This window comes from Eschrichtius robustus, chromosome 3 (genome assembly GCF_028021215.1).
Source record: "Eschrichtius robustus isolate mEscRob2 chromosome 3, mEscRob2.pri, whole genome shotgun sequence".
NCBI lineage: Eukaryota > Metazoa > Chordata > Mammalia > Artiodactyla > Eschrichtiidae > Eschrichtius > Eschrichtius robustus.
Genome location: NC_090826.1, coordinates 48057965 through 48078243, shown reverse-complemented (window position 1 = coordinate 48078243; position 20279 = coordinate 48057965). Strand labels below are relative to the sequence as shown.

At 37.5% G+C, this 20279-nt stretch overlaps 1 protein-coding gene across 3 annotated transcripts in view; it reads right to left on the bottom strand.

Moving 5' to 3' along the window:
- Nucleotides 1-18505, bottom strand: part of PRKAA2 (protein kinase AMP-activated catalytic subunit alpha 2) — a 59445-nt gene extending 40940 nt beyond the window's left edge. For 2 of the 3 annotated variants that reach the window (XR_011073393.1, XM_068537983.1), the window contains exon 1: nucleotides 18342-18505. Coding sequence is in view for 1 of the 3 variants with exons in the window: in XM_068537983.1 (XP_068394084.1) it covers nucleotides 18342-18435 (94 nt within the window). In the remaining 2 variants the exon portion in view is untranslated. The remainder of the gene's footprint in view (nucleotides 1-18341) is intronic. The other variant, XM_068537986.1, reaches the window with a different exon arrangement.
- Nucleotides 18506-20279: the final 1774 nt, after the last annotated feature.

Here is a 20279-nt window from a genome sequence, read left to right as displayed (position 1 = left end):
GATAGAATGATAAAAAAATGAAAATCAAGCAGAGTACTGGGAATAACAAGAATGACTGGGGTGAAGGTGGGAAAACTAATTTAAACAGATCAGGAAGGGCCTGAGGATGTGATTTTTTTAGCAAAGACTTGTTCTAAAGCTACCTTCTTTGAGAACTGATTACATGATATGCTGTATTCTGCTTTATTTTTAAAACCTGTGTTTATACTGCTTGGACTATAATTTTAAAGTACTTCTTTAAAACTTAAGTCAATCAAGAATTCCATAGGAGAATCAACTTACTTTTTACAGAATCATTTAAGATGAATCATTTACATAGAGTCAGGGAAAAAGTTTTCTGGTATAGATTATTTAAAACTGCTGGAGAAAGTATTAGCATTCAGGTCAGAGATAACAGATTTGAAAAAATGTTCATAGATGTTTCTCACTCCAGATGAACAACAGAATCTTCTGGAAACACTCCCAAAGCTTCTTAAATCATCCCCTCTCTTGTCTTTCCAACTCTGGTCCTTATGTGTCTTTTCTCTTTCTGTGTTTCTCTTATTCTACATGCTTTGTCTCCCTCTTGTTCACTCTCCTTCCTTTTCCTGTTTTCAAACATCTCCCCTTCTATGCCCATCAACTGCCCCTACCTGAATAATTTTTGTTTTTGAATATATTTACTGAATATCATTTTATGTTCCATAGAATTTCTCCTGAAAGTAGAATTGTGGAATAATTTAGAGGTCTCTCCAGGTGTTCATTTTAGTGGTTACCCTAGAGATTACAACAGTCATCTTGGACATTAATAGAACCTAATATAATGTTTTCACCATTTCCTAGACAATGTACGGACTTTAGAACACTTTAACTCTATGCTTCCTCTCCTACTTTTTCTGTTGTTGTATTTTAGTCCTACATGTATTCAAAATCTCGCAAGATGTTATTACTTTACATAGTGAATATCTATTTAGTTACCCACATATTTACCCTTTCCAACGGTCTTCATTTCTTCTTGTACTCTTGCTTCCATCTGGGAAAGCATCACCTATTTTTCTGCCTGAAGAATTCCCTTTGGTGTTCCCTTTACTGCAGGTCTGCTGGAGACATAGTCTCTCAGTTTATGCTTACCTGAAAATGTACTGTGCCTTTATTTTTGAAGAAGATTTTTGTTGGGTACAAAATTATAGGTTGGCAGTTTGTTTCTTTCACCTCTCTGAAGATATCATTCAACCACTTCCTTGCTTTCATTGTTTTTGTTGAGAAAGTCTGCTTATTTTTGTTTCTTGGAAAACAATATGCCTTTTTTTATCCTTTGGCTACTTTGATTTTCTCTGAACATTTTCCCCCATCTCTGCATAGACAGATGAAGTCCACTCCAGTATAGGAGAGTCTCAAGCAAAAACAAAACCAAACAAAACCAAAAAAACAGTTTTGAGCAGTTTTCCAATGATGTGCGCCTAGGAATGGTTTTCTTATATTTATTCTGCTTAGGGTTCATGTATCTTCTGAATCTGTGACTTGATGTGTTTATCAATTTTGGAAAACTCTCTCCCATTATCTCTTCAGATATTGCTTCTGCCCCACTCCCTCTCCCTTCCTTTTCTGGAACTGTGAAAGTGCCTACTCTGCATGATCATCAATGGTCTTGGGTTCAAAATGACATTCATACTCACAGGACACAACAGGTAGTAATCTTAAGACTTAGCTTTTTGGAAGGACTTAGGACTGGAAACAGTGTATCAGCATGGCAAAATCAAACACATCTTTATCAGGAGTCCTTAAAATATCAGTGGCTGCTTCCCAGACCCTTAATCAATCACACAGGGAGACTAGGTTGTAGATGGATACAATCTACTCCAGCATTCATAAGTCTTAAACAGTAACCACATCAAATAACAGCCAACGCATGCAGCTTCCAAGCCCTGTACAAGGGGTGCACTGAGTTTTCCTTTGGTTATTTTTATAGATTCCCGTTCTCTGCTAAAATTCCCCACCTTGAACATATTAATCACAATTATTTTTTAATTGAATAAATTTGACATGCAATATTGTGTAAATTTAAGATGTACAGCATGTTACTTTGATACATTTACATGCTGTAATATGTTTTTCAACATAGCAATATTTATCACATTATATAGAGTATCATTGTCTATATTAATTATAATGTGAATTAGATCTCTATGGCTTATTTTACTATTCATTACAAGTTTGTACCCTTAAATACCATCACTCTTATCCCCCTTTCCAATCCTCTGGTAACAACCACTTTACTCTGTTTTTTACAGGTTTAACTTTTTATATTCCACATATAAATGACATGATACAATACTTGTCTTTCTCTGACTTATCTCACTTAGCATAATGCGCTCAAGGTCCATCCATATTGTCACAAATTGGAGGATATCCTCCTCTCCCATGGCTGAATAATATTTCATTGTGTACATGTACCACAATTTTTCAGTCATTCATCTGTTGATGAGCATTTGGGCTGTTTCCATATTTTTGCTATGGTGAATAATGCTGTAATAAAAATGGGATTGCATATATCTCATTAAAATCCTGTTCTCTTTTCCTTTGGGAATATACCTAGAAGAGGAATTGCTGGATCATATGGTAGATCTATTTTTAATGTTTTGAGGAACCTCCATATCATTTTCCATAGTGGTTGAACCAATTTACATTCCCACTAACAAGTATAAAGGTTCCATTTTCACCACATCTTCACCAGCACCTGTTGTCTCTTGTCTTCTTGATGACAGCCATTATAACAGGTGTGAAGTGATATTTCATTGTGGTTTTGATTTGCATTTCCCTGATGATTAGCAATGTTGAGCATCTTTTCATGTCTGTTGTCCATTTTCATGTCCTCTTTGGAAAAATGTCTATTTAGTTCTTCTGCCCATTTTTTCACTGAATTGTTTTCTTATTAAGGAGACTGCATTCTTTATATATTTTGGATATTAACCCATTATCCCATATATGGTTTGCAAAAATTTTCTCCCATTGTATAAACCTACAGATGATTTAAGAAGCTTTGGGGGTGTTTCTGGAAGATTCTATTGTTCATCTGGAGTGAGAACATCTTATGAACATTTTTTCAAATCTGTTATCTCATTTTGTTAACTGTTTCTTTTGCTGTGCAGAAGCTATTGAGTTTGATGTAGTCCCATTTGTTGATTTTTGCTTTTGTTGCTTGTGCTTTTGGCATCATGTCCAAAAATCATTGCCAAAACCAAAATCAATGAGCTTCTTCCCTACATTTTCTTCTAGGAGTTTTATAATATCAGGTCTTTTGTTTAAGTCTTTGATCCATTTCGGGTTAATTTTTGTGAAAGAGGGTTCCAATTTTATTGTCTTGCATGTGTTTCTTCAGTTTTCTCAGCACCATTTATTGAAGAGACTATCCTTTCCTCACTGGGTATTCTTGGCTCCCTTGTTGAAAATTAGTTGACAATACATGCTGGAATTTAATTCTGTGCTCTCTATTCTGTTTCATTGGTCAATGTGCTTATTTTTATGCCAGTAAAATATTGTTTTGATTAAAATTCCTAAGTATGATACCTTCAGCTTTATTTTTTTCCTCAGGATTTCTTTGGCTATTCAGAGTCTTTTGTGGGTCCACATAAACTTTAAGATTTTTTTCTCCTATTTCTGTGAAGAATGCCTTTGGCATTTTGATGGTGACTATATGGAATTTGCAGATGGCTTTGTATAGTACGGCCATTTTAACACTATTAATTCTTCCAACCCATAAACACAAGATGTATTTCCATTTGTTTGTGTCTTTGATTTCTCTCAGCAAAGGCTCATAGCTTTCACTGTATAGATCTTTCATTTCCTTGGATAAGTTTATTCCTAAGCATTTATTGTTTTTGATGCTATCGTGACTGGGATAGTCTCCTTTATTTCTTTATTTCAGATGCTTCATCATTAGTGAAAAGAAATGTAATTGACTTCTGTATGTTGATTTTGTATCCTGCCACTTTACTGAAATTGTTGATTAATTCCAACAGTTTCTTGACTGACTCTAGGATTTTTTTATGTAAGATCATATCATCAGCAAAAAGTGATAATTTTACTTCTTCCTTCCCAATTTGGATGCCTTTTATTCCTTTGTCTTGCCTAATTGCTCTAGCTAGGATTCCAGTACTGATTCAGTCTTGGTAGGTTCTGTGTTTCTAAAAATGCATCAATTTCTTCTAGGTTATGTAATCTGTTGACATATAACTGTTCATAACAGTCTCTTATGATTCTATATTTCTGTAGTCATTTGTAATGTCTCCTCTTTCACTTCTAATTTTACTTGAGTCTTATTTCTTTTTCTTCTTAGTCTAGCTAAAGGTTTGTCAATTTTGTTTATCTTTTCAAAGAACCTGCTCTCAGTTCCATTGATCCTTTCTATTGTTTTACTGGTCTCTATTTCATTGTTTTCCTTTCTGATCTTTATTATTTCCTTCCTTCTACTAACTTTGGGCTTAATTTGCTCTTTTTTTAAAAATTCCTTGAGGTATGAAGTTAGGTTGTTTATTTGAGATCTAATTTCTTAATATATGCGTATATTGCTATAAACTTTCCTCTCAGAACTGCTTTTGCTGCTTTCCCAAAATATTTGATATACTGTATTTCCATTTTCATTTGTCTCAAGACTTTTTATTTCCCTTTTGATTTCTTTGACCCAATGGTTTCTTATAAGTGTGTTGTTTAGTTTTCATATATTTTTAGATCTTCTCACTATCTTCTTGTTGTTGATTTCTAGTTTCATACCATTGTGATCAGAGAAGATGGTATGATTTCAATCTTAGATGTGCTAAGATTTGTTCTGTAGCCTATCATATGATCTATCCTGGAGAATGTTCCATGTGCACTTGAGAAGAATGTGTATTCTGCTGCTGTTGGATAGAATGTTCTGTACATGTCCATTTGTTTTAAAGTATGATTCAATTCCAACATTTCTTTGTTGAATTTGTTTGTATGATCCACTGCTGACAGTAGAATACTGAAGTCCCCTACAATTATTGTATTATTGTTTATTTCTCCCTTAAGATCTGTTATTATTCGCTTAATACATTTTGGTGCTTGCATGTTAGGAGCATATATATTTATGATTGTTATATCTTCTTGATATACTGGCCCCTTTATCATTATACAGTGACCTTGTCTCTTCTTACACTTTTTGACTTGAAGTCTATTTTGTCTGATATAAGTATGGCTATGCCCACCTTCTTTGGGTTGCCATTTACTTGGAATATCATCATCCATCCTTTCACTTTGAGCCTTTGTGTGTCTTCAGAGCTAAAGAGTCTCCTGTAGGTCACATATAATTGGGTCTTTTTTTTCTTTAATCCATCCAGCCACACTGTGCCTTTGGATTGGTGAGTTCAATCCATTTACATTTAGGGTGATTATATGATATGTAAGAATTTACTACTGCCATTTTATTTTTATCTTCTGTTATTTTTATCTCTCCACTGTTTCTTTTTCCTTCTGTTTCTGTCTACCTTTATAAGTTGGTGATTTTTCACGGTGATTTGCTCAGTCTCCCATTTTTAAAAAAAATATTTATTTTCCTTGTTTTTTTGGGCTGCGTTGGATCTTAGTTGCAGCACACAGGATCTCTGTTGAGGCATACAGGATCTTTTTATTATGGTGCACGGTCTGCTAGGGTTTCTCTCTAGTTGCAGCTCCTGGGCTTCTCTCTAGTTGTGGTGCATGGGCTCCAGGGCACCTGAGCTCTGTAGTTGTGGCGTGTGGGCTCCAGAGAGAGTGGGCTCTGTAGTTTGTGGCACGCGGGCTCTCTCGTTGAGGCGCATGAGCTCAACAGTTGTGGCACGCAGGCTTAGTTGCCCCACAGCATGTGGGATCTTAGTTTCCCGACCAGGGATCGAACCTGCGTCCCCTGCATTGGAAGGCAGATTCTTTACCACTGGATTGTCAGGGAAGTCCCTCCCCTTTTCTTTTAATGTTTCAATCTCCATTCTAGATTTTTGCTTTGTAGGTACCATGAAATTTACATGAAACATTTCATAGATAAAACAGTCCTTTTTCTGCTGATAGCAATTTATCTTCATTTGCCTATGAAGGTTCCATTCTTTTACTCTACCCCTTTTACGTTTTTGACATCACAAATTATCTTTTTATGCGGTGATTACAAGTTGTGGCAGCTACAGTTCTTTTCCTTTAAACTTCATACTCTAATTAAGAGTTTAATATACAATTCTAAAAAAGGTTAGTTTTCTGTCTATCATCTTAATCAGAGCTTTGTGTACTTTCATCTTTCATTTCTGCTTGAAGAGCTCTTTGCAACATTTCCTGTAAGGCAGGTCTAGTGGTGGTGAACTGCCTCAGCTTTCGTTTGTCTGGGAAAGCCTTTATTTCTCCTTCATATATGAAGGATCCTTTTGCCAAATTGAATATTCTTGGTTGGCAGCTTTTATCTTTCAATATTTTGAATGTGTCATTCCACTCTCTCCTGGCCTATAAGAGTTTCTCCTAAGAAATCTGCTGATAGCCTAATGAGGGTAATCTTGTAGGCTACTATTTTTCCTTGCCGCCTTTTAAAGTTATCAGTGACCTTTGACAGTTTTAATATAATCTGTCTTGCAGAATGTCTTTTTGTGTTGAAATAATTAGTGGTTCTATTAGCTTTGTGGACTTGTATATCCAGTTCCTTCTCCGGGTCCGGGAAGTTCTCAGATATTATTTCTTCAATACACCCTCTGCTCCCTTTTCTCTCTCTTCTTCTTTTGGCTAGTCAAATGAAGTCCAAGAGTTCTTGCAGAGTTTCTTCACTTTTAAAAAATCTTATTTCTTCTCCTCTGCCACCTCAATCATCTCTATATCCCTGTCCTTGAGCTCACTAATTCCTTCTTCCATCTGATCTGCTCTATTTCCACTGCATTCTAATTCTTCATCCCACTTATTGAGTTCTTCAGCTACAGAATTTCTGTTTGGTTCCTTTTTAGAATTTCAATCTCTTTGGTAAAGTACTCCTTCTGTTTGTTAATTTTATTCCTGAGATCACTGTATTGCCTAAGCTTTCCTGTAGCTCATTGAATTTCCTCATAACAGCTAATTTCAACTCTTTATCAGTTAGATCACAATATTCCATGTCCTTGGGTTTGGCTGTTGGAAAACTGTCATTTTCTTTTTGTGATACCATATTACAATGATTTTTTTCCATGGTGTTTGATGAAAAGAGCCTTTGCTGCCACATTTGAAGTAGCAACACCTTTCTTTATTTAGGCAAGGCTTTGTTTACTTTGCTCCTAACAGTTCAGTAGGTTGGTAATTAGAAGACTTCCTTTTGTTTTCCAGAAGGTGGCGCTATAGCACAGGTTCTTCATTTCTCTTACCAGTGCCAACTCATCACTAAGGTTGGGAGTTGGGAGTGGTACATTAAAAACAAAACAACACAAAACAAAAACTGTCAGAGAAAAATGAAAGAGGGGAGGGTGGCTGGCGGCACAGTGAGGGAGGTGTATGTTAAGCACTTCAGACTTTGGGTGTGCCCGCATGCTAGTAGAGGAATCCCCAAGTTTGGGGCTGGGGGGGACGGGCAGCCAGCAACCGTGGGCAGTCCTCTTGCCAGAATCCTAGGACCAACAGCGGGAGATGCTTTCCTTCAGTTTTCTTTGTCTGCCTAATTCCCTTTCCTTCCCCTCCCCCAGTCACTGAGGTCCCTCCTCAGAGAGAGCAACAAGCTCCTGCAGCTGCAGCATGCAAAGCTGGACAGACCTCACTGACCACCTTCACCCTCACCTCCTCTGCCAAAAAGGTCTGTGCTGGCCCATGGCTAGACCTGCTGCCACCATTCCCTCACTCCACAGCCTCTTCTGCAGTCCAATGTACCCACTTTCAGGTACACAGATAGATGGATCTCCCGAGTGCCCTGGTATGCTATGCAGAAGTGCTTTTTTTTTTTTTTTTTTTTTTTTGGTTATGCATGTCCAATTAGATGTAAATTGAAGGGCAGAGAAAAAAGGAACAACTCACACCACCATGATGCTGACATAACTCCAATCACAGTTATTTTAAAGTCCATGTCTGATAGCTTTAATATCTGAATCCTTAGGGGTTTTTTTCTATTGTCTTGGTCTTGTCTCCTGGAATGTTAAACACTGTGTGTGAAAAACTGTAGAGCATCCACCTGATTTTATTTTCCTCCAGAGAATAAAGATAGGAGGCAGATCATCTTAATAAGTCTAGGATTAAGCTGATTCTAAGGATTTCAGTCTTCAGGGGGTTGCAACCAAAACCCAACTGGTTACCTGGGACTTTCCTCCTTGATAAGTTATGAACTCCAGCTGCTGTTCTCCCCAGGATTCAAACTCTGCAGTGCCTTTTAGCCACTGCTCTCTGTTCGGCTTCTTACAGTTACCATTTTTACAAATTGGCAAATGACTCAAAGAGAAAAGCCAAATAAAATGTCAGACTCACTCCAATGCATTTTTCTTCTCCCAGGGATAGTGATCACTCAAGTCCTGACTGCCTTCAGATTTTTAACTTTCTCCAGATTTTCTAATTGTTTGTAACTAGAAAATTGATTAGATGCAAGTTAGAAATCATAGCCAGATATGGAAGTCAATCACACTGGAAAAAAATGTATATGCAGTAATAGAATATTAAAGTTAAAAGGAACTTTATAGATTATCTACGCCAACTTTCCATTCAAACTAGAAATTTTATGGCAACAATCTTGGTAGCCATCTGGTACCCAAGTAAGTATGTCAATAACAGAAATACAATTGACGTGTGGTATAAGTTGTAGCATTCCTAGACAGTCTCCTTGATAGAAAGATCCTCGTTATTCTGGATTATAATTTGCCTCCTTAAAACATTCACTCAATAGTCACAGTTCTATCCTCCAAAGCATCACTGAATATGGGGACTCCTTTTTCCAGATGATGGTACTTTAGTTGTCTAAAAACAGCTATCACACTTAAAATAGGTTTTCTCATAGTATGAAAAATATTCTTTACCATACCTCATATGGCATACTTTTTGAACTCCCCTAGTTATAATGATCATTCTCTGAATGAAACATAATTGGCTAAGATTTTTTCCAAATTGTGGAACAAAGAACTAAACCCAATCTTCAAAATTTAACTTAATACGAAGTACAGAACTATACTACCTCTACAACTATCAACTAATATGGCCTCTATATGTCTATTTTCTATCCAATAACAATTTTTACACTTAAGCACTCATAATATATATTTCCAAAACTCATGGTCAGACAGAACTTCTACATCTTAGGAACTGCTATCAACTGTTCTACTCTTTTATGCACCTTTTTTTTGTTTCTGTTTTTAACCAAGTGCTAGATTTGACACTTATCCCTATTAAATTCTACCTAGCAATTCAAGCAGTCGATACACATTTAAATTCTGATTCTGTGATTTATCTATTAATTATCTCATCTAGCTTTGTACTACCCCAAATAGGAAATCTTACTATACTTATTAAATAGAATAAATGACAAAGATTTCCCTTTAGAATGACTCCTAAATTCTTTGGGAATAGTTGTTCATCAGCAATAAGACATTCAGAGCACATTTCTTTATCTTATCCGAAGAGCTACCATAAGACACAAAGTCAAATTTCTTACTAAAAGCAAATTTACAGCATATAGTATAACTGTTATACTATCCAACTGTGAATTAGTAGAGCACTAAGAGGGCCTGGTATAAATCTGAGTAAAAGGTAGATTCATCATATCATATTTGACTTAGAATTCAAATGTGAGAGAAGAATCATTTAAGTAAATTCGGTGATGAATATTTTCCTCTTTATTTTAAATTAGTAAATCATCTGTTGTAGTATCATTGCCACATTTTTAACACTGGTAAAAATAGTTTGCTTAAAATCCAATATGACTAAACATGGTAGATGCTTAATATATATTCATTCTATTATTTCATTAACTAAGTCTGGAAGAACTGAAGTCAATTATGGAATACATATGGTACCAAGTTATGCTCCAACACAGTAAAAACAAAAATTAAATAACTAATACTTAACGGTATTTATCAAGTAAAGTAAGAATTTAGAAAAATGTATGGCATATTTAAAATTTTAATTCCATTATTTTCAATTATGATAGCTAGATAACATAACTAATTTATAATTTAGAAATTGAAAGATGTTAAATGAGAACATATTGCTCATTGTGTTTTTAATAGCGTGTAAAATGTACAAAATACTATGAAGAGAAAAGATTCTAAAAAAAGTATTTTAATAAATTGATACATAAGCATTCAGGATAAGAGACATTACAGCAAGATTTGATGATTATATAAAAGGCTGTTTAAAAAAACTAAGGGCAAATTAAAAAAGGAATTATTAACACTTTAAAAACTAAAGCACCACCAAAAGAAATACAGTAAAATTTATCAGAGGCAAACATTGTTAACCATAAGACACCACTTAAGCAAGAATACTGTTCCCTTGAAGGGGTGAAGGTTTCTATTATTAGCAGAGATAGGCACTGCCTCAAATTCTTTCCTTAATAACACCAAACTAAAAATAAAATGGTTCACCACATTTAAAAATAAACACATTGCTTTGCACATGCATTTCAATGGTTTAAATAATAGATAAAAATCTATTCAACCTGATTCAAAGTGTTTGCTCTTATATCTGCATCTAATAAACATACTAGGGAGATTGGCTCTCACTTTCATAACCCATTCAGTATTTTAGGGGTCTTGTGTGCCCACTTTCTCCTTATCTCTTAAAGGATTTGAGATTAGATCTTCCGTTAGATCCAATTAAATTATCTACCTGGCTTCAAAAAATTAACTGCTTTCTCTATAAAATATTTTCTCTATCATCAAGGAAACCACAGGAATCTCAGAAGAATAAATGGGGCAGTATTATCATTACAAAACAGTACGAAATGCTTTAAGGAAGGCTAACATGGACCAGGAGGTAAGTGAATATTTTGGCATGTTCTTACAAAAAACAAACAAACAAAACAAAAAACAAAAAAACCTAGATAAAGCAGTGCTGTGTCAGCATGGGAAAGGGAGAGAGTCCACAGAATTGAAGTAATTTCCTCAGTATATGATGAATTACAAAAATCCTTTCTAATTTACATAGATATGTTAGGAGAAAGTTTGTAGAAAGGCATTTTTAGCTCAGAGTCTGCATTTTCCATAATTCGACAAAAAATGAACTGCATGTATTATTTTGGTTCTACTGTAAGTAGAACCTTGACAACAAGCCACACATAAAAACTGCCAACTGCTGCTCACATCCTCCTCCCTTTTCCAGCTTTGCCTCCTTCTTCCAAGAGTTCTATGATCACTACCATGAGACCTGGAATATACATCTGTTACATGTTTGCATATATGCACTGCATGCATGCGCATGGTGTACAGAAGATGGTGATAAGTGAGCAGCGTCTAGAGAATTAGATTAATGAACATATTCAAATGAAGTAGGAAAGAAGACCAGGGAAAAATAAAACAGGAGATAGTAAACTCTTCCTCCTCCTCATCAAATAAATTCTGGTCTCAGAACCAGATCACAGATTATTCTCAGAGTTCAGCAAATTACAGGTTTAAGTACATAATAGGACCCAAGTATATATAAAGTACCTAAAAGTTAAGTACTTGTATCTTTTCACCTACATTTTCTTCTGTACTACTCTTAACAGTATAAAAGAACATATAGTCTTATTTCCTTTTTCAGAGATCAAGTGACTTTGGCTTAAGGCCGCATAGCTGGCTTATATAACAGCAAACTTCCACACCAGGCCTTCTAAAATCCAGTGTTCTCTATACTATATACCATGTTGCCTTCGTGGACTTAATCTGAAATCTATCCATCATTTATAACATTGTTTCCTACGGAAAAATATCTTTTGAGAGTCAATGGATTACACAAAATGAACAAAATCCATGCAGCACTAAGGACAAAATTACCTATGTTGAAATCATAAAAAACAATATGTAAATCAGCAAAACCAAAAAACAAAACCCTAAATAGCACACTGTTTACTTAATTGTTTGAGAGATATGATGAATTGATTTTCATTCCAACACTAATGTTCTAGTATTTCAGAAAATATATAGCTTCATTATTTGGAAGTATTGTTTAACAGTTGTTTAGAATTTGCATATTTTCAAAAGTAAAATCAGTTCAGCTAGCAACTTACATGAACATTCAGTTATTTCCATTTCATTTCTATTTTATTCATTTTCCATATTTGTGAAAAAACAAATTTCATGGCTTAACCAAAAAGGATACCGCATTTTTAATATAAACATTAATAATTATCATATAGCACAAATGAATTAGTCATTGGAAACTTTCCAATGCAGGCAACCAAAAAATAAGGGCAGATTATAAAAGCTCTGTCTCAATGTTGCAATCAGAATTGCAATCAGCAAGCACTTATTAACACCTCACACAGGGTGCAGGATTCACTCACAATGGCCGTGTATCTAGTCATCTCCACAACAGTGCCATCTATTTGCACGGCAATTTATTTTTTAAAGCCATTTTAGTGCCTCAACTCATTTAATCCTCAAAAATATTCTAGAAAGCAGGTAGGCCAAGTGTTGTTATTGCCATTTTACAAAGGAGGAAACAGGCTCAGAGAAGTTTAACGGTTTTCCCAAATTCATATAACTGGCTGTGGTATGGAATTAAAATCCCCAGCTAATGCCTTCCTAAACCAATGTTCTTTCTTCCTAGGACATCAAGTTATTTTTTTACAAATTCTCTTTTGTCTGTTTACTAAAGGTTACTGGTAATCTTTAGTCAAGGTTATTTTCATAATTGGGGGGGAACCCTGAAATACCTGGTATTTTTAAAAATTTGGGTTAAAACTGTCAGAATTCAGTAAATTTATCATGTAAAAAATGGAATGGATTAAGGCACCAGAGTAAAATTTATATGAAAATATAATTTTTAACCATCCATATGGAGTTTCAAAAAAACTGTTATTGGCTGTAAATTTGGATTAAAACAAATACATTTAAATCTTATTTTCTTAATCCTTGATAAATATCTATGGACATGTAAAAATTATATCCTTGTAGGTTTGAAACTCAAAAGATATCACACTATGCACTTTTACTTTCCATTCCATATACCACAGACTTGCATCAGAGAACCCTGAATTTGCCATTTCTGCCACTTACTAGCACCATGACCTTGGACAAATTACTTAAAGTAGCTGATTCTCAATATCTACATTAGTAAAATGGAGATAATATCAAATGCAGGATTACTCTGGGGAATAAATAAAATCAAATGTGTATATAGTAAACATAGTAAAAACTGATTCAAGTTGTAGCTTTTATCACTAAAGTGTTACAAATGTGTTTCCCTTTTCTTTTGCTTTATATTACATCTTTATTTCAGCTCTGGTCTTCAGTAATTCAAATTTCCATTAAGCCGGAAGGAACAATTAAACGCTCCCATTTTTTGAAATTAAATCTTTAAAAAATAAGTTGTAAAAGACCTCACAAATTTCACGTTCTAGTGCCGTGCTTTAGAAGAAGAAGAAAACAAAGCCCAGAGAGGTTAAATGTCTTGTTTAGGGCCTTGATACTACAAGAGAGTCAAAAACAATGCCAGTGTGGGCCCTAAACACCATAGGTGTAACTCTGAGGCCCACCAACTGACCAGGCAGTTGTCCAAAATCTAATTTATCATTTAGGACTTGCTACTTACATTTCAAAAAAGTAACATTACTTGTTTAAAAAAATTAATAAAAATTTTTCCATTTGCTTATCTTTCCTGTTATCTAAAAAATAAGTGGGGAATTAATAAAATATTTACTTAATTTCTTGAAAGCCAATTCTGTGAGCCATGCACATAGCTATTTGAAAAACAGAAAAAGTAATGCCTTGATGAGACCTTGTTGACTAGAAAAGGCTACTCTGACTACAAAGGATCCTATGGTGTACAATTCCAATGAAGAGTAATTATTTCATAAACCAAATCTATCAGTCCTCACCTCGAAAATACAGGCTTCTTTTTAAACAAATAAGTACCATTATATTAAAAACATTTTTTTTCTTCAACCAGTGTATAACACAAACACCAGATCTATTCTAGAATTTCTATCACGTTCATTATTTAGATAAGAACTGAGCAAGTCTAATTACAAGAGCTCTTAAACAGAAGTTCTACCTTACCCTGGAAAGAGTAAGAACCAAAACAATCAATATACAGAAAAAAATTTAAGTAGATAAAAAGCATTACTTCTAAACCCTGTCAGCCCACATAATCTGTTTCCATAAGCACTCTCCTTGTACTCTTACACTAGAACAATGGAGAAAAATCAATTTAGAATATTTTAAATAAGGCTTCAATTATTTATCAACAAATAGAAGGATTTCCATATGCTTTTTAAAAATAGCTTGAAACCAGTACTATTAAATGAAAACTAGTTATTTCCATTTTTGTTTACTGTACCTAACTTTGGTCTGTAAATTGATACATCAAGAACTGAAGTTAAACTTTCAATATCTGTAAATAACATAATAGTTAAGAGAGAAGGCACACAAAATATTCATCATTCCTCCATTTCCATGTTTTTATAGCCATATAAAACTAAATCATTTACTACTAAGTTTTTTAGTAGAAATTAAATTTACAAAGTCTAAATCTATACCAAATAAAAATGCATGTTTTTTCAACAAACGGTGCTGGGACAATTGGATATCCATATTCAAAACGTTGGCCTTAGAAACTCATCTTACACCATATTCAAATATTAACTCAAAATGGGTCATAGATGTAAATGTAAGAGCTAAAACAATAAAACATTTATTTAAAAAAAAATGAGCAAATCCTTGAAACCCAAAGCAAAGATTTCTTAAATATAACACCAAAAGCATCGTCCATAAAAGGAAAAAAGTCAATAAACTGGACCTCATAAAAATTCAAAACATTTATACTTTAAAAGACACCATTAAGAAAATGAAAAGTCAAACAACTGACCTGGAGAAAATATTTGCAGTAAGGGACTTGTACCCAGAATTTATAAAAAAAAAACATTCTTATAAACTCAACTTAAAACAAACAACTCAACAAATGAACTAAATATATGAACAGACATTTCACCCAAGGAGATACACAAATGGCTAATCAGTACATGAAAAGATGTTCAGCATCATTAGTCACTAGGAAAGTGCAAACTGAAACCCCAATGAAATACCATTTCACACCTCCTAGAACAGCTATAATAAGATGACAATAAACAAATCTTAGGATTTGGAGAAATAAGAACCCTCATACATTGTTGGTGGGATTGTAAAATGGTACAACCACTTTGGAAAAGTCTGCAGTTTCCCCAAAATCTAAAAATAAAACTATGATATGACCCAACAATTCTGCTCTTAGGTATCTACCCAATGTGTACGAGAACATATGTCCACACAAAGATTTGCATGTGAGCATTTGTGGTGTCATTATGTGTAATAGCCCCAAACGGAAAACAATGGCCATCAACGGGTGACTGCATAGGCAGAATGTGGCATACTCATGCAATCGAATATTATTCAGCAATAAAAAGGAACAAACTACTGACACATGCTGTGTCATGCATGAACCTCAAAAGCATTGTTAAATAAGTCAGACACAAGAGACTCCATACTGAATGATCTCATTTATAAGAAATGTCCAGAGAAAGCAGATTTATCCAGACAGGAAACAGATTAGCAGTTTCCTAGGGCTGAGGGTTAACTATAAATGGGCATGAGGAAACTTACTGCAGTGATGAAAATGTTCTAAAATCGATTTATGATGATGGCTGTACCATTTGGTAGTTACTAAAAATCACTGAATTGTACACTTGGAATGGGTAAATTTTATGATATGTAAAATACACCTGAATAAAGCTGTGTTTAAAATGCATGTGCTTTTGTTTCTAGTCCCTTAAAGAATTACAAGTGACCTTGAATGACACCGGAGTTAGGGGCACTGAACCCCAGGCAGTTGAAAACCTGTATTTAACTTTACAGTCTGCCTGCAGTAACCATGATTCCGCATTCTAGGAGTCAACCAACCTGGGACTGTATAACACTGTAGTTATGTATTTAGTGAAAAAAGTCTGCTGTAGGAGTAGACCTGTGCAGTTCAAACTCGTGTTGTTCCAGGGTCAACTGTAAGTGAGTAACTTTAGACTGCAGCAACTTATATAATTTTTATTAAGCAATTGTACTAATTCTAACCTTGGATGGGAAACCACAGCCTAACTTTGGAGAAGCGCTAATATAGTGTTAGGAACACCCCTCCAGTTGGTTGCTCACTGGGAAGGGGTCCTCCAGGAAAAGGATTTCTCATAAATCAAAGTACCTCTGTTAGTTGATATTTTAAGAAGTCAGTGCCTAGAAGCAGCTCAAGAATATATACAAAAAAGATATTTAAGTTGTCCTATGACAATGGACCGATTAATCTGATGGGTGTTTTAGCCAACATTCAGATTACAGAAGAATTTAAAAAGACAAAAATTTTAACACAATTTGAAAGGGCGTAGGGTACATTATATAACCTGGAGAGTGTACATGTCTAGATGGCAAAGGTTTGAGGGTATAACGTCAAAACACAATAGTCCTTAGTAATGTCACAGGCATTAATCCAATTCCTGGATCCTCCTATATTCATTCTAAATATATTCTCCTAACTGTCCACTTTATGATGTCTTTCAAACCTAAGCCAGGACTTCACAGCCCTCACAGGACTTCAAAGAATTTTACAAACTTGAGGTCTTTACATAAATACCACCCTGTCTGTGAGGCCTTGCCTGACAACCTTATTGAAAATTGCTAACCTCACTAAACTCCCTATCCTCCCTTCTCTGATGAATTTTTCTCAATAGTACTAAAAATACTGTATATTGAATATTTTATATACATATTGCAATTATTGTTTGTCTTCCCCCACTAGAAAAAAAGCTTCACAAAAGGAGAGATTTTAATCTGATTTTGTTCCTAGGGTATCCCCATTACCTAGAACAGTGCCTGGCACATTGTAGGCACTCAATAAGTGTTTTCTGAACAAACGAAAGGGTATCAGACACGTGGAAATAAATAAGAGCTAATCCTTGCCACAGGAATGAACAAGTCTCTTCTATCCATTTAACAGCCTTGATTTAAGGTTAAAATACGATTTTTTAAGGAAATAGACGCCTCAATAAAATCTCCAAACTGCCTACCTAATATTTCCCCTGCAAAAAGAAAAGAAAAAGCAAACATTTTACTTATAATATTGGATTTGCAACAATCAAAAGAGAAGTATTTTTAATAAGCTCGTTCTAGTTCTGGAGAGAGGACAAATTAATTAAATCCCACGTGAGCCTTATTAACAAGAAAAACAGGGAAGTTCAATACTTAACTAGTAAGAAGTAAAGTAAAGAAATTTCAAAACCAGCCTGTTTTACTACACCCAAAATGGGATCCCATCACCAAGAATACAGACCTCAGCAGAGCATGTCTTAGCAGTTCTGGCCTCAGCCCTACATCCTCCAAGATCCCCATCCCCGTCCTCCCCATCCCAGAAGCCTTCCTAGAACCATTTTACAAACACCAACCAACCTTCAGACCTCCCAGTTCTGATTAAGCCCTTACCCAAGCCAGCTGCATTCCAGCGTTTCACACAGGTATCAGAAAGACCCACCCCGCTCTTGCCCCGGGAGCATCCCCTAAACTGTCATCCCCACCAACCCAGAGTCTGGGAGCACGAAAGAATCGGGATGTCAGGAACCGCCCAGCCTGGCCAAAATTAGAGGACATTTTAGACCTTCATCACGGTTCTGCCAATTTCGGTGTGACCTTGAGCACGTTCCTAGACCCCCAGGGGTCCCCGTTTTCTCCCGTTTAAGGTGAAGATAACACCTGCACCTGCTATAAGGATTAAAGGAGATCACACGTGAAGCACCTAACTGGGCACCTGGCACGAAATGGAAACTCCACCATCAGGAACGTGGGTCATTCCCCAGTCCTATCCATACAGCCTCCCAGCTGGAAGGCACCTCGCCCTACAGCACAGTCTCCCGGCTTCACAGAAGAGGGCACTGAGGACGGCCAGGAGAAGCGCGGTGGGCGCCGGCCCTGGACCCCGCGACGCCCGCGCCCCCTCGCCCGGCGCCCGCAGCTGCCGCGGGGCGAGGCGCTGCCCGCTGCCCTCCCGGGGTCCCCAGGCTCCGCGCGGCCCGGGTGGGGCCACTCCACCTGCCGCCAGGCCCCGCCACCCGCTGCCAGCCGCCCGCCCACGGCCCGGGGCTCCCGGGCTCCGGGGCTCCCGGGCTCCGGGGCTCCGGGGCTCCGGGGCTCCGGGGCTCGGCCTCCCGCGAGGTTGGCAGCTCGGCGCGGCGGCCTCGGCGCGTACTCAACTCTTCACTTTGCCGAAGGTGCCGACGCCCAGCGTGTCCCCCAGCACGTAGTGTCCGATCTTCACCCGCCCGTCGTGCTTCTGCTTCTCAGCCATGTTCGGCGCGCGCAGCCTCGCTCCGCCACCCGCTCCGCCGCCGCCGCGAGCTCTTCTGTGCTGCCGCCGCCGCCGCCTACCCACAGTGCAGCGGGCCCGCGGGGGGCGGGGGCCCGAGACGCCGGGGACCAGGCGAGGCGGGGCGGGGGGCCCACGAGCAGGTGGGCGGGGCGGGGGACGTATGCGCGTCCAGCCCCCGGGGCGGGCGGCCGGGGTGGGCGCGGGACGCCGAGTGCTGCGGGAGGAGTGGGGGGAGGGCGCGAGCTCCGTGCGGGGAGGGTCGGAGGCAGACAGGTGTGCGCGGGAGGGGTGAGGGGCAGGACGGCGCCCCGCTACCTGGGGGAGGAGCCCAAGGGCGGGAGCCGGGTTAGGGGGCCCGTGAGCAGGAGAACCGGAGGGAGTGGAAAAGAGAGGGTGAGATTTGGTACGAATCTTAGAGAATGGAAAGAGATGGAAGTAGAATCTGGAGAAGAAACAGGCCTGAAGTGTGAGGAGAGAGGGACGTGAAAAGCAGCGTGTGGGTCCAAGGGAAGTGGGGGCTGGAGACGGTGGGGAAGGGCATTGATCGAAGGTCAGTCGGAGGAGAGCCACAAGGAAGTTTCTTGAGTCACGGGCTGAGTGTTTCGATACAGGTCACAGCGCAATAGAGAACCCGATTCTGTGCTGGCTTCAGTGGTCCTCCTCTACGTACTTTCTAATTCTCAATTATTTTGCCCTGGAGATGGAGGAGACCCTCTCCCCCAGAGCTCTCAATTTTAACTAGTTTGCACAAAGTTCTCCGGTCAATCAGTCCCAATATTTGCTCGATTGTATTTTAACGCATACTTACATAAATATATAGCGTAGGAATAGTTTGTGGTAGAGCTGCACAAGAGGGAAACAGTGAAAGAAATGGAGAGAAAATGAATGCGGTGAGCATGGGAAGTAAGATACCAAAGGGACAAAGAATTATGAAGAGCAAGAGCTATATAAGGACACAAATTAAAGGTAAAGATTGAAGGGGACGGGGGGGGGGGGGAGAAAACCGGTAAGAGGTAACTAGAAGCGTGACATCCAGGCAGAGCATTTAAAGACTGCCGAGGTATGGTAAATGAAGTGATTATCGCTTCCTCCTCCCTCCCTTCCTTCTTTTCTTCTTTCTTTCCTTCCTTGCATGCCCTATTCTTCAGTGTTGCCTGTCTTTTAGTGCTTTAGTGATTGAGAATAAATGTTTAAGGATTAGTTGAACATTTTTAACTTTGTGTCTGACAGTAGAGTTTCAAGGTCACATTCCCCATACAGTAAGTCTCATCTCACTATAGGTAAAGAGAAAAATGTATTGATCAGAAAGAATAAGATGTAACAAAAATTTGTTTTCTGAGAAGTGATAAATATACAGATGACAAACATGCATCCATTCTTGCTTGGACACCAAGACAATCCGATGAGAGGTGATCACAACTTATAAATTATAGACATCACAGCTGTTGAACAGAGGCTATTTTTGTTCATTCTTGGGATCTTCTTTCTTGCTGACAAGAAGTATCATTTAAGAATCACTCTACCTAGCCGGCAATTCGGGGAAAATAGCCAGTTATTTTTGATACTGAACCTTCATTTGGTTAAGGGTCACTCCTTCAGTATTCATTCAAGTTAGTAAGAAAAAATACCTCTTCTACTTTTGAGGTACAAGATGTATGTGTCTCTTGTTATAAAGTCCTAGTAAAAGATGTTAAAGAGTGTTAGATTGCTTTCTTGAAGCTATATGAAGACAGCCTATAAATAGAGATTTTAAAGCATTCTGCACTGTCTTAACTGTTGGTTGAAAATTGCAACTTGAACTATTATACACCTCATAACTGTGA